Source organism: Eretmochelys imbricata, chromosome 25 (assembly GCF_965152235.1).
Source record: "Eretmochelys imbricata isolate rEreImb1 chromosome 25, rEreImb1.hap1, whole genome shotgun sequence".
NCBI lineage: Eukaryota > Metazoa > Chordata > Testudines > Cheloniidae > Eretmochelys > Eretmochelys imbricata.
The window spans coordinates 7,839,341-7,853,947 of record NC_135596.1 but is presented as its reverse complement, the minus strand read 5'-3'; the positions used below and the strand labels follow the sequence as shown (position 1 = coordinate 7,853,947).

The window sequence follows — 14,607 nt, the reverse complement described above, 5'->3', positions numbered from 1 at the left end:
GGCTTATTTTAAAATCTAGCACCCACCTTAAACCACACACAGAGCAAGCCCCCAGTCTAGCTAAACAATGTCCTGCAGGGGACTGGGCAAAGAGCCAGCAAAAACAGGCTTTCACATGCTGTCAACAACTTCCCAGCCTGTCTCCCCCTCACAGGAACACAGGAGTCAGCACACCCAGCTCACCCCCTTAATCCATCTAGCCTGGTATCCTGCCTCTTTAATAATCTGCACCTGGTCCTACTGGGTTCTGGGGAGGATTCACTGAGTCTGGGAACTCAAATAATTACGGGGGACAACAGAAAATAGAACAAGGGCAGGTGTGAACATCAAAGGGTAAAAAAAATGGAACCTGAAGGGGACCATCGAGCAGAGAACCCCAGACACCGACCACTGCTCCTCGAAGGTGTCAAGGGAGCCAGCTGATGCCACCCAGAGGAACTCTGCCCAGATGCGCAAACAGAGGGTGGATCGGAAATAGACCCACAGTCGCAGAGAACCCCCTCAGACAACCTCCTCTCCTTGGTGTTGTAGAGGGACACTTTGGCCATCGCTAGGTGCTGCAGAGGAAGTCCTTCCCTGTCTATAACTCACCTGGAGACCTGAGCAGCATTGCATGGAGGGATGGGATATAGTCCTTCCTAACCCTCATGTTAATCAGCTTATGCCCTGAAGCATAATGATGGCCCCTCTGTTTTCCCACGTGTTTCGCCGTTTCTCCTGCCCTATTTGCAGTGCGGATCATAAGGGAGGTGCTGTTTAGAGAATGGCTTTTTGTCCCCCCATGAGATCTAGCCTACAGCTGGGGGCTTCAACCTATTTTCGTTTGCAGACCCCTCAAACAATTTGAATGGAGGTCCAGACCCCTTTGGAAATCTTAGCCATAGTCTGCGGACCCCAGGGTGAAAACCACTGCCCTACAGCATGGCTGTATGGGGCTAGACTTTGCCACTCCTACTCAGATACATTAGCACCTGACTCCAGAAGTGGTCCCTACGGGCTACACGAAGAACTTTAGGCTCTGCCTGGAGTAAGAGGTGGCGGGTAATCGCTCCACCCCAACTATAGCTGTTGAGGGCCTTCTGCTCCCGACACCCCTCACCCTGGAGGAGGGGAGTAAGTTACTGCAGGCCTCCAAAGGGTCCGCCCATTCCCCAGTGCTCTCTAGCCTCTCCCTATTCATGTGCTGGCAGTGGGAGCATTGGGTCTGCCCCACACCAAACCCGGACCCAAGAGCTGGCTGGGTAAATATTACCTGCCTGAACAAGGAGGTGGGGGCAGAGCTTACTCCTGCTCACTGTGCCCTGCTCGGCCGAGTGAGATACGGGTTTTGGGTCACCGTGTTTCAGGCCGACCAGGCCATGTCTAGGCTTCAGTTGTGACCTGTCCCAGGGCTGCCAATGATCCTCCAGGAGATGGGGGGCCCCCTGAGTGCTGCACTCTGCAGTCTACCTCCCCCCTGCTTCCTGGCAGCCTATCCCGGTTCACCAGCAGCGTGGGCACACGGCTATCCCCCTGGCTCCCATCCTGGGGGGCCACAAGGACCCCGGGGGGCTGTGATGTGGGTGTAACACTTACAATATTCATGATGGCCAGGATGTATTGCTCTATGTCCCGCCGCCCATGGTACCCCACCATCATTTTGTCGGCCACCACTAGGGTCTCCACGTAGCGCTCGGTGCTGACGGATCTCTTCAGGGGCAGCTGGCCTCGTTGGCTGTTATTGCTCGATGGTTTCAGAGGGGGGGGCTTGAGTGTCCGCAACCACCAAGGTCTCCCCTTCCAGGGCTTCTCATCTGAGGAGAGAGAGAGAAAGGGGCTTTCTGGCTTTGGGGTGTGTTTTGTGGCGCGTGAATGGGATTCATCACAACCCTGTCCTGCCAGTTCCTCTTGCCGCCCAGCCCTAGTATCCACCCTCCTCGCCGTCTGTGCTTGCACGTCAATGCTGAGGCAGGGGACACTTTCTGCTGCCCCAAGCCAGGGCCCTCTCCCCAGCGCGGGGAGCAGCTGTGCAGGTTGAGAAACTACAAAGAAATATCCTGAAAACAAGGCAATGACCAATCCTTTTCTTCCCCTTTTCCCTGCCGGGACCTGAGTTTGAGATTCGGGATTCCCCCTGCAGCAAGAGCTGCAACCTCTACGGCAATGGTTCTTAACCTTTGCTGCAGCCTGCACCCCTTTGGTTCTCAAAACGTGTTCTCGCACCCCTTATCAAAAATCATTGAAGGAGGTCAGTTCTTTAAACCTAGATATAGTTGTTGTTTGTATATGACAGTAATCATTAAAAAATGTCTCCTGTTAATAAAGACAGAGATTTGCTGAAACAAAGTAGTTGTATTTACATGCCTGTGCTTAATTTGTGTTTTCGACGATTTACCTTCCAAAAAAATCTGGCCTGTCTCGCACCCCCAGAAAGGGCATCTCGCCCCCGCAGGGGGTGCGTGCACCCCAGGTTAGGAACCACTGCTCTAAGGGTAGGTCTACACTGTAAAAAAAACCAACAACAACAAAACCACAGCAGCGAATCTCAGCACCCGGCTCAGCTGACTGGGACTGGCAGGGCTCATGTTAAAAACATTGCTACAAATAGCAGCGTAGACGTTCCCGCTCGGGGAACGGGGCCTGGGCTCTGAAACCCAGCCATGGGGTTATTTATTTTTATCCTCAGCAGGAGCCTGAGTCCACTGACCTGGGCTCTGAGACTCACTGCTGGGGGTTGTATTTTGCCGTTTGGATGTACCCTGAAGCAGGACTGTGGTATTTTGCTGCAAGCTTCAAGAGCGGTTGGTTCCACCAGCTGGTGCACTGAGCCCTCTGCCCCCCAACTGCCTGCCTCCCAATGGGTACCACCTCACTGGGCATGCTCCTTCCCCACCGCCACACACCCATGGTGACGTCCCCTAGGGAGAAGCATCTTGCAAGGGACTTTGGGAGCTGTGGTCTGCTGGAAGGCTGTGGCCAGTGCTCCCACTGACCTCATCGACTGGGAAACCAGAGGCAGGGTGAATTCATGTCCTCTCTGCCCCGACGTGGGACTCAGTCCAAAAATTCCCCCCGGGTGGGAGTGGGCTGGCCATCAGGGAGAGGTGACTCTCAGTCATTGCCTTGCGGCAGCTCGGGCTGGCTCACTGGGGCTGATGGGGGAGAGCTCTTTGTTGCACACAGGCGAGGCTGGGCTGCTCAGGCAGGTCAGGGGTGCAGGGGATGGGAGGGAGAGTCGCCGCTGCGGCCAGTTGTGCTGTGGTTGTTCTGAGCTGTATTTGGCCCGTGGCTCTTACTCTGTGGTCTTTGCTTTCCAAGAAACAACTGGGAACAGGCTCGCGTTCGTCTGGAAGCCGGGGAATGTGGCAAAGAGTCAGCACAAGGGGACTCTGCTGGCTGCCTCGCTTAACGTGGTGGGAGGAGCGGGGCCAGGAGAGTCCAGGTCATCTCCTGATGCTCCAGCGGACTTAGCTCTCCTCAGACCCCTCCTCAGGCACCAGCCCTTACAGCTGCGCTTGCTCAGCGGGTCAGGGAGATGCTGGATTTACGTGCTCGGAGTCAAACGCATCCTGCGGCAACACTCAAACTTGCCAAGGGCCTGGGGCAGCTGGGAGCAGCCGCCTCTCTGCATTCTATGACTCTGTCAGAGAACCCTGCCGGGGGGAGCTTCTCCTTTCATCTTCCTTTAGTGCGATCAGCAGGAGCCTACACAGGGCAGCCTAGGGTTGGGATTGTCACCTTGCCACACACTACAGACAATGGGGATGACTCTCAGATCCCCCTGCTCCCAAAACAGAGCCCTGGCCCCAAAGGAGAATCTCTCCTCCCACTGCAGGACCTGCCACACGCACAATGTATTTCAGGTACATAGATAATATCCAAACATCTCACAATCTTTAATGTATTCTCCTCACCACACCCCAGGGAGGCAGGGCCGTGCTGCTCTTCCCCATTCACAGAGAGGAAACTGAGTCACAGAGGCTAAGTGGCTTGCCCAAGGTCACACAGGCAGTCTGTGGTAGAGAAGGGCGCAGGTGACCCAGGTCACAGGCTAGCGCCCTAACCACTGTTCTTCATCTACACACACACACACGCACACGTGTGCATACACCACAGAGTTCATTAGAATATGATGCAAAATCAGATCATTTCGTTTGTAGGCTCTCTGTGGCAGGGAGCAGTTCTCTGCCGGCTGATCGCAGGCCTGCGATTGCACAGTACTGAGGATTGGCACGGGCTGGCACGACAGAAATGATTCACGATAGCGAAACGGGGACTGTCCTCTGCGGTTCAGCATCGTTCTGCAGAAAGGAGGCCGGCATAAGTTGAAGGCTTCTGCAGCTGCAAAGGACACTTCTGCCGGCACCCTCTGGGCCATACGTACATGGGGGTTCATCACCTCTAAAGGAGTCCTGTCGTATGCTCTTCTCGGGCACCAATCATAAGAACACAGATGGGGAGGAAAAGTGGGAGGGCCTCCCAGTGGAGGGGTAAGAGAGGAAGGTGACTACATAACTGCCCTCCTTTCCCAATACCTCCCAGAGCCTACGGTGACTCTCGGGAGCTGCTGTGGTCTCTCCTGTGAATGGCTCCGGCGTTCTCACCCTATCCATGGAGCATCCTACAGCCGAGCGACACAAATGTGACTCAGACTGACAAAGGGAAGTGTAACACTCTAGCCCGAACATGGGCCAGGCCTTGGGCTCAGCCCACATGGTGAGCAGAGGGCAGAGCTGCAACTCGCCACAGCCGGGGCCAGAGATCCAGGAGCAGCACCATCCGCAGACGGACTGACATTCCTCTGCCCTGAGTGTGCCCCTAAACACCAAGCACTGATACGCAGAGCACACCTCTACCACACACACACAGACAGACACACACACACACACTCAGCACCAGAGACTCACCCGAACAGACAGTGCCTCACCCCACACAAACACATCCACACAGAGACATGACCCCTACTCCCAACACAGAGATACTCACACAATGCACCTCCCTCCCAGCCCTGCCCCCCCGAACCTCCATCCCAGGTCCCCCTTCCGCGCCTCCCCCGACAGAACCTCCCTCCCAGGTCCCCTCCCGACAGAACCTCCCTTCCCCCCAGAACCTCCCTCCCAGGTTCTCTCCCCTCAGAACTTCCCTTTCAGGCACCCCTTCCCCCCAGATACTGCTCCCCCAATCACCAAAACACCTGGTACTATAAAGACACCCCCACCTTGTACCTAACCCCACACAAAGAATCACCCAATCTACAGTAAAAAGAAAAGGAGTACTTGTGGTACCTTAGAGACTAACCAATTTATTTGAGCATGAGCTTTCGTGAGCTACAGCTCACTTCATCGGATGCATACTGTGGAAACCGCAGAAGACATTATATACACAGAGACCATGAAACAATACCTCCTCCCACCCCACTCTCCTGCTGGTAATAGCTTATCTAAAGTGATCATCAAGTTGGGCCATTTCCAGCACAAATCCAGGTTTTCTCACCCTCCGCACCCCCACACACAAACTCACTCTCCTGCTGGTAATAGCCCATCCAAAGTGACCACTCTCTTTATAATGTGTATGAAAATCAAGGTGGGCCATTTCCAGCACAAATCCAGGTTTTCTCACCACCACCACCCCACCCCCCCAAAACACACACACACAAACTCACTGTCCTGCTGGTAATAGCTCATCCAAAGTGACCACTCTCCCTACAATGACAGGTTTCAGAGTAACAGCCATGTTAGTCTGTATTTGCAAAAAGAAAAGGAGTACTTGTGGCACCTTAGAGACTAACCAATTTATTTGAGCATAAGCTTTCGTGAGCTACAGCTCACTTCATCAGATGCATACTGTGGAAACTGCAGAAGACATTGTCTCTGTGTATATAATGTCTTCTGCAGTTTCCACAGTATGCATCCAATGAAGTGAGCTGTAGCTCACGAAAGCTTATGCTCAAATAAATTGGTTAGTCTCTAAGGTGCCACAAGTACTCCTTTTCTTATTGTAAAGAGAGTGGTCACTTTGGATGGGCTATTACCAGCAGGAGAGTGAATTTGTGTGTGGGGGGGCGGAGGGTAAGAAAACCTGGATTTGTGCTGGAAATGGCCCAACTTGATTATCATACACATTGTAAGGAGAGTGATCACTTTAGATAAGCTATTACCAGCAGGAGAGTGGGGTGGGAGGAGGTATTGTTTCTTGGTCTATGTATATAATGTCTTCTGCAGTTTCCACAGTATGCATCCGATGAAGTGAGCTGTAGCTCACGAAAGCTTATGCTCAAATAAATTGGTTAGTCTCTAAGGTACCACAAGTACTCCTTTTCTTTTTGCGAATACAGACTAACACGGCTGTTACTCTGAAACCAATCTACAGTCTCTCCTCATGCCATGTACAGACACTCTCAGCTGTGCTCACCCCAACATAACAACAACCACTCACACACAGAGAACGGAGAGGCCCACGAAAACTCACTGGCATACACAGATACCCGCACACACAGGACATGCTAAAGATGGCACCTAAGATGCAAAGTCTGGATCCAGGTCTATGGTTTGGGGGTATCGGGGTCACACAGACACTCATGCTCACCAGCTCAGAGGCTCATTCTCAGACTGCGAGGGGCGGGCGTGAGATGAGGAGGGATTCCTTCCTTTAACCCTAGCTATATATATTTTGATCACACACACACACTTTCAGATTATTAATCATTACCCCCTTGTGCATGTGCATCCTTTAATTACATGAGCACATGCTATTTTTCCACAGCACTCCTGCCTCACTCAGTGCATGGCATGGATGGTGCTCAATTAATGAGCAACTAGTCCATGTTTTCTTTTCTCCTCATTAGAATTATAGAATCATAGAAGATTAGGGTTGGAAGGGACCTCAGGAGGTCATCTAATCCAACCCCCTGCTCAAAGCAGGACCATCCCCAACTAAATCATTCCAGCCAGGGCTTTGTCAAGCCGGGTCTTAAAAACCTCTAAGGATACAGATTCCTCCGCCTCCCTAGGGAACCCATTCCAGTGCTTCACCACCCTCCTAGTGAAATAGTGTTTCCTAATATCCAACCTAGCCCTCCCCCACTGCAACTTGAGACCATTATTCCTCGTTCTGTCATCTACCACCACTGAGAAGAGCCGAGCTCCATCCTCTTTGGAACTCCTCTTCAGGTAGTTGAAGGCTGCTATCAAATCCCCCCTCACTCTTCTCTTCTGCGGACTAAATAAGCCCACTTCCCTCAGCCTCTCCTTGTAAGTCATGTGCCCCAGCCTCCTAATCATTTTTGTTGCCCTCTGCTGGACTCTCTCCAATTTGTCCACATCCCTTCTACAGTGGGGGGCCCAAAACTGGACGCAATACTCCAGGTGTGGCCTCACCAGTGCCAAATAGAGGGGTTATAATCACTTCTCTCGATCTGCTGGCAATGCTCCTATTAACACAGCCCAATATGCCGTTGTCCTCCTTGGCAACCAGGGCACACAGCTGACTCATATCCAGCTTCTGTTATTGTTCGATGTGGATCCCTAGGCCTTATTCGCTGCATGCTATTCATCCAGTCTCAGTCTCTCCTGCACCCACTGGCTCCCAGTCTCCCTCACCCAAACACCCAGTTTCAGTTTCCCTCTCCCCCCACCCTCCCACCATCCTCTGGCCTCAGTCTTCCCCTAAACACCTCCAAGCTCCTTGTCCCAATCTAAGGCCCCAACCCCAACTTCAGCTCTTGTCCCCGTCTGTATTTGAGTCAGGTGGCTTCCTTTTCCCCGGTGCCTGGGCTCAGCCGGGGGAGGGGGTAATTGAGACCAGAGTTGAGACTGGTTCCCAGCTCTCAATTCCAATGCCCGAACCAAGACCTGGCCCAGCCTGGAGCAGCCCAGTGCTGCAGTTACAGGGCAAGTCCTGTTCAGTGTGGACGGAATCTTCAGGGCATTTAACACCAAAGCTCTCGAAAGTCTCCACCGAGCATGTGCAAACTGGAATTTTTCAAAGGCTTAAAACTTGGCCAAATTTGGGTGGATTTTCATGGGGGCAGCAAAAGCCACATCCCTGACACAAAGGCCACCCGCCTGCCAAACTTCAAGTCCCTGCTACAAAGCGTGGGGTTGCTAAAGCTTCTCAAAGAAAAACGGTCACCAGAATTTTTTTACGTTAGCAAAGCAATACATTTTGCACTGCGCCCATTCTCGGAAAAGGCTGAACTGCGTTGGCTGAAATGTAAAGTTACAAGAAACTGGGTCTTATAATGAAAAGTGTCAGGAAACCTTAATTATAGCCAGGTGCTGCCAGCCCTGCCTATAACTATCATAACTTCATGTAATCCCTGCTGATACTGAAGGGACTCTTCATCCTCGTGTAGTGACTATGGCATGTGTACAGAGTTAGTCCCTGTACGGGCACTTGGAACAATGTCCCTAGTCGAGTCATCTGCCTGGATTGAACTCATGACCTCTGGATCTAAAATCTCTTTGAGCTAAAGAACCAAACCCATTAGTTTACAGGCAGTAGCTGACTCGTGATCTTTTATTTGGGGCCTAACCATTAGAAGGGGACAGATGTACAGTGTGATAGCCTGGTTTACATTTGGTTTCCAGAGTCAGCATTCCTGGCCTCTCTGAAACCAGCTCGGCAACGCCAGGTTCTCATGGACGGGAGAGAAATTTGGCTCTATCAGCGGGATTATCTGGCATACACAGAAGTGAATATCACAGCGTTGGGGAGGATTTGAGGGTTTGTCTGTCGACATCGATACCTAAAACGCCGCAGGCCGCGTCCATGTGCGAGTGCTGGAGAGACGATCGCTTGTACACAACATGGGGGCTTCCCTCGCCTTCACTCTCTGTGCTCACGTTGGCTCCCAGGCTGAGAGGCTCAATGAAATACTCTTCCTCGTCGGCAACGATCACCCCGTGCTGTAAAAGGCGAGAGGAAGAGGGAGGGGGAAGTGAAAGGGAAGCAGGGTGCTGTCTCCCATCTGCAAAACTCCACCCTCCAGGGGACAAAGAGGGAGGCATCAGCTGCTGTGGATGAAATCGGAACAGAGCTGAACCTTCACACAGAGTTTAAACCACAAACTCCCTGAGTGTCACCACAAACTCAGAGTCAACCCCACAGCTGCCCCAATGTTAGACTTAATGCCCTGAACCATCACCTAAACTCAGCCCAACTCCCCCAGACAGCCCAAACCATCCTCCAAACTTAGCCCCATTCCCCCGAACAGCTGCCCCAATGCCCCGAACCATCCTCCAAACTCAGCCCCACTCCCCCAAACAGCTGCCCCAACACCCTGAACTATCCTCCAAATTCAGCCCCACTCTGCAAACGGCCGCCCCAACATTAGACCCAATGCCCTGAAACATCATCTAAACTCAGCCCCACTCTCCTTTTTAAAGGTATTTAGATGACTAGAGACTTAAATGTTTCTGAAAATATCACTAGGCACCTAAATACCTTTGAAAATTGAGCGTAAAGTCACCCAGCAATCCAGTAGCAGAGATGGGAATAGAACCCAGGTCTCAAAAGTCCCAGGCCAGGGGGTCTACCCACTAGGCCACACAGCCTCCTCATTATGTTTCTTCCTTCACACTAGGTGATTGGCCAGCTAAGGCTTGGTCAACACTGAACATTTAGGTCAACTTAGCTACGTTGATCACAGGTATGAAAAATCCACACCCTGAGCAACAGAGCTATGCTGACCTCACCCTCAGTGTAAACGCAGCTAGGTCAATGAAAGAATATTTCCCCCGACATAGGTACCGTTGCTCGTGGAGGTGGTGTCCCTACCCCCACCGACAAACCCCTTTGGTTGGTCTAGGCTGTATCTACACTTTGGGGTTATGCCGGCACAGCTAAGGTGCTGTAGCAATGCTAACAGAGTGCTGTAGTGTAGACGTGGCCCAAGTCCGATGGCATTGCTTCTGGTCCCTGATTAACTGACTGACTTCCACGTCTGATTCCCCCCCCCCCCTTTACTGAACATATCTCAGCTTTGGGTGCACAATTCGCTTTCTGCAAACAGGTGAGCAAGCAAAACTCTGCCCTTGTGAAAAGCAGTCAAGAGAGGGTGGGGACCAATCGACGTGCAATTCAGAACCAGCAGTATGCCTGCGAATACTTTTCCCGAGAGCCTGCCCGACTCGGCTCGTTAGGCCAGACTAATGGTCTCGGTGACCTAAAAGGATTTTTGCCAGCCTAAATTCAATGATCAGTTCAGCTCTGCATGGTATGGGGGAAGCCTATCTATCTTACGTGCTTATTTGGTCACCCTTATGCTTGTACACAAGCACCTCACAATTGATAATGTCTTTATCCTCACCCCACCCCTGTAAGGTACGAAGTGCTGCTAACCCCATTTCACAATCGGTGAACGGAGGCAGAAAGAGCCTAAGGGCTTTGTCTACACAAACCTTTAGGTCCCAGCACGTCAGGGTGTGAATCTGCCCTGCAGTCGCCTGCTGCGGACCAGTTGTCTGTGTGGACCCTGCTGGTGCACATTAATACGCTTTGAGCCTTTTTGAAACAGGAGTAGATCAAAGTGCATTAAAGAACTGTTCAGATGGGTCCAGACAGTCCGTCTGTGGGAGATTCACGGCCTGGCTTGCCACAGACTAATTGCGCAGGTAGACAAATCCCAAGCGACTTCTCCAAAGTCACGCAGGAGATTGGTGGTGGAGCAGTGAATTGAACCTGAGTCTCCCCAGCTAATCCCCTAACCACTGGGCGATCCTTCCTCTCGGTGCTAATGATTAGAGCACAGCCCTGGGAATAGCAACATTTGGGTTCCCTTCCAAGCTCTCCCACTGCTTGTTCTCTGGCAAGTCACTTCACCCCTCTGGCCCCAAGCTTCTCGTTCTGTGGAGTGAGACTGGAGATCAACAAAGCCCCCTGAGATCCTTGCATGGAAGGTGCTATGTAAGTAAAAGAATGATTGCTGGGAAAGTTGGGGGTGAGCATTCTTTGGGGGGGTCTATGCTGCCTCCTTAATAGGGCTCTCTGTCTCCTTCTCCCCCCCCCCCCCACTAGGAAAGCTGAATCAGGGCAGTGTGTGCGCCGCGAAGTCCCCGTCTCTACCGAGTGCTGGGGGATTTCCTTCTGCACCAAGCTCTGTTGCTCTTGGCCCGGCTCCACCTTTTCATACACAAGCGAGGTAGTGTGAGGTTAGCCTGGCGAGGATTCCAACAGAAAGCCAAGCGTCGGCCGGCAAAGCCAGCTGGCTGCTGGCTTTGTGGGACAGGGGGAAGGAGGTCACCGCCGGCTTATGGTGGAACAGCGGGAAGGGAGAGCACAGAACGGCCTGGAAATTGTGTGCTGCTAGAAAAGGACCCTACCGATTTGCCCAAGACATCATCTCTGGGGCCGATGCAGAGTTTCTAGCGTGCAGGGGATGCCACCACCTCTCCTGCCCATGCGTGTGTGAAGCTCTGTCCTTTCTGGGGTCCAAAAGCTGCTCTGCAATGGGCCAGGCTGAGTGGCTTGGGTTGCTGACATGACCTCTGGTGGCTGAAAGGGGGCGGAACGGAGTCCTTTGAGATGTAGCTGCGGTTTGTGGGGGAGATGAGCTGAAATATCCTGTCTGCGATTTGCTCAAGTCACCTGCAGAGCAGGGATGGGCTCTGAACAGGTCTATCCCATTCGCTGATCGCCAGGCTTGGGGGGGTTTGAGGGCTGAGCCGGCAAACACTTACACGTGATATTGTTAACGACACTTGCCTCCTTTGTGAAGTGCTTTGAGATCTGCGGATGCAAAGTGCTATATAAGAGCTCAGGATTATTATATAAGCTTCATGAGTAAAGTTTAGCACACCTATGTTTGGAGGACTGGGCCTTGATTTGTCATTCTTACGAGTTTTGTCTCGCGAGGGATCCAAGCCACAAATTTCAGGTCTGGATTAGGCTCTGGATCCAAACTTTCCCAAAATACAGGGAAGTTTGGAGTTGGGGGCTGAGTTTCTCAGATGCCACAGCACTAAGGGGTTCAAACACCAGGGGGATGGGCTGCCTTACAAAAATGAGAAAGACAGACAGGCTCAGTCTAGACACAGGGGCCAGTAGTGAAAAATCAGATAATGATCTTGACTATGCCAGAAGTGGGGGGAAATTCACCAGAGCAGAGGTCTTGGGTCTAACTCGGATGGAGAGCGAATGATGTTTTTACTTCCAAGGTCTTTTCCTCCCAGCCCCTGAGTCTTAATGAAATTAAAAATGTTGCAATCAGGAAATTATCCCCACCTCCAACATCAACAGATAAAAAGGGCCAGATTCTACTCTTACTTCCCTTGGTGTAAAAAACAGAGTTAATTCCAACAAAGTCAGCAGAATCACTCTGATTCACCCCAATGCGAGAGCAGAATTTGACCCCAAGTATTACTCATTCCAAATGCAAAGGCCTGAAAAATTCAAGATTCAGAAAGAAAATCAAACTGTTGCACAATAATTAACTCCATATTCCTTGATTGTCAGTTGGAACTGACAGCAAAGGAGGGCCCCCACAGCCTGTCTTAAGTATTTACATAGCTCCAATTACTAGCGTACTTATTAATTATTATTATTTGTACTGCAGTAGCACTTAAGAGACTCAGTCATGGACCACTCTCCACTATTACTAGGTGCTACACAAACACAGAACAAAAAGACAGTCCCTGCCCCAAACACCTTACAATCTACAGTATTTATTGGTCTACAGGGATAGCATGTTGCATCATAGGGTTTTATCGGTCCCTATCTCTACTGCAAGATTATAAACCATGGAATTCTTTTGGGCAGAGGCAAGAATGGATGCTGCTTTTTACTCCGTGTTTGTACAGCCCCCAGCACACTGGGGTCCTGATTTGGATCGGAGGCCTGTAGGCCCTACTGCAGTACAACACATAATAGTAATAACTGACCAATTAAATCAAACTCTTTCTCAAACCCATTAAGAATTAGAGTTAAGGAGGAACTGAAACGTTTTTTAACCCTGTCAAAAGCTCAGAATTCCACATGCTATGCCTCCCCATGAATATTAATGTTAATACCTACCCGGTCTCCAGTCCTTTTCACTCGTAGCTCCCGAAGCACTTCACAAAGGAGGGTAAGCAGCATTAGCCCCTTTTTACAGACGGAGAAATTGAGGCACAGGGAAGCAAAGTGACCTACCCAAGGCCAGCAGCCATTCAACAGCAGAGGAGGGAGTAGAACGCATCCTGATTTGCAGGCCAACTTTCCTAACTAGCAGACTACGCTGCTCCTTGTCCCTAGCAGCGACAGGGGGAATGATGTCTTGTGAACTCAGGTCACGGGAGGCAAAGGAAGGAAAGTGTGATTTTCAACTCTTTCCTTCTGAGCTGAGGTTATTTGTGGTGCTCCCAGGCACCTGGGTCTCGGGGATCCCAAACAGCCAGTGGATTGAAATACTGCTTTGTGTAATGCAAGGTTTTCAGGTCCCCTTTAGGGCCCAGGCAGAGAGAGCTGCTGGGGCTGCTTTCTGTCACCTCCAGCTGTTTTTCGTTGCAGGCTTGTTGGCGGCCTTCCTTGCTGGCAGCGAAGAGCCTGTGCATGTTTTGGAAGCCTGACCGTTCTGCCCTTCGCTTCCGACAACTTAAGCCTCGGTAACTTTGATTCTGTTCAAAATGAAGCGTAGCAAAGAGCACATTGCTTGAGGGAGCTCTCAGTCCTGGGATGTGTGCGCCTTTGTGGGTAGCAATGGATACAATAGATAGATGTGTTCAGCTCTGCATGCGTGTTCAGATCATTGTGATTGTGAGTGTGGTGTAGATGTCTCGTGTGTTTAGATAGCAGGGTACGGGGGGTGTGTGTGTACACACAGGTAGCTAGCAATATGCGTCAATGTGTAGCTATGTCATTATCAGTGGGCCAACTCAGAAGTGACATAAAGTGTGAGTTATACACCATTAAGTGGGCGTGAACTGGTGTAACTTACATGCTGAGGGAGTGGTGGGTACAACAGGGGAGGAGTAGCGGGAAATTCAGAGAGCAAGGGATGGCCTGATTTAGGTTACCCCTTCTCACCCTCTCTCGTCATGTCAGTTTGGGGGTGACTGGGGGGTGAGGGTGCTGGGGCGGTTGGGAGTGACAGCTGGACAGTTCTGTTCAGTGAGGAGAGACAGCAGAGTGGGAAAGGGGAGAAGCTCTTGGGCTCTGTTCTGGCATCTAGGATCCTGTTTCCTCTGCCAAGCAGCCCTAGCTGCCTGCCCTCTGAGGGCCCAGGGGAGGACGCACTACGGCCGAGGGGGTGATGTGGGGTGTTCGGTGCCTGATGGGGTCAGCTCCCCGGAAGGCTGCCCTGTGGGGTGGCTGGGTGCAGCTGGGATGTTGCCAGACTCCCCCCACCAAAGCAGCTAGACTCCCTTCCCCCAACCCCCACACTGATGTCCATAAGCTCGTCAGGACAGCGGGTAATGCGGAGATTTCTGTGCTTGGAGAGGGTTTATTTCCTGCCCTGTCGCACCCTCCCAAGGAGGGGCTGGGCGTTAGCCTGTCATCGGGATCTCTCCATCCCCCGTCCCTTTCCCTGGGACATGCTGGGCTTGGTCAAAGTACTGTCTGGCCATCAGGTGTCCTGAGATGCGTGGGCCACTGTGGGAAAGGCATTGACACCAGATCCCTTATGAGCCAGCAGTGCCCAACGCACCCACC

The 14,607-nt window shown here is 51.7% G+C and overlaps 1 protein-coding gene across 1 annotated transcript in view; it reads right to left on the bottom strand.

Moving 5' to 3' along the window:
* The window catches only part of ADAMTS10 (ADAM metallopeptidase with thrombospondin type 1 motif 10), an 81,328-nt gene that overhangs the window by 51,444 nt on the left and 15,277 nt on the right, over positions 1-14,607 (bottom strand). Inside the window, exons 3-4 of the mRNA XM_077842067.1 lie at positions 8,726-8,885; positions 1,576-1,793 (exon numbers count right to left, since the gene is read on the bottom strand). Coding sequence (XP_077698193.1) covers positions 1,576-1,793; positions 8,726-8,885 — 378 coding nt within the window. The remainder of the gene's footprint in view (positions 1-1,575; positions 1,794-8,725; positions 8,886-14,607) is intronic.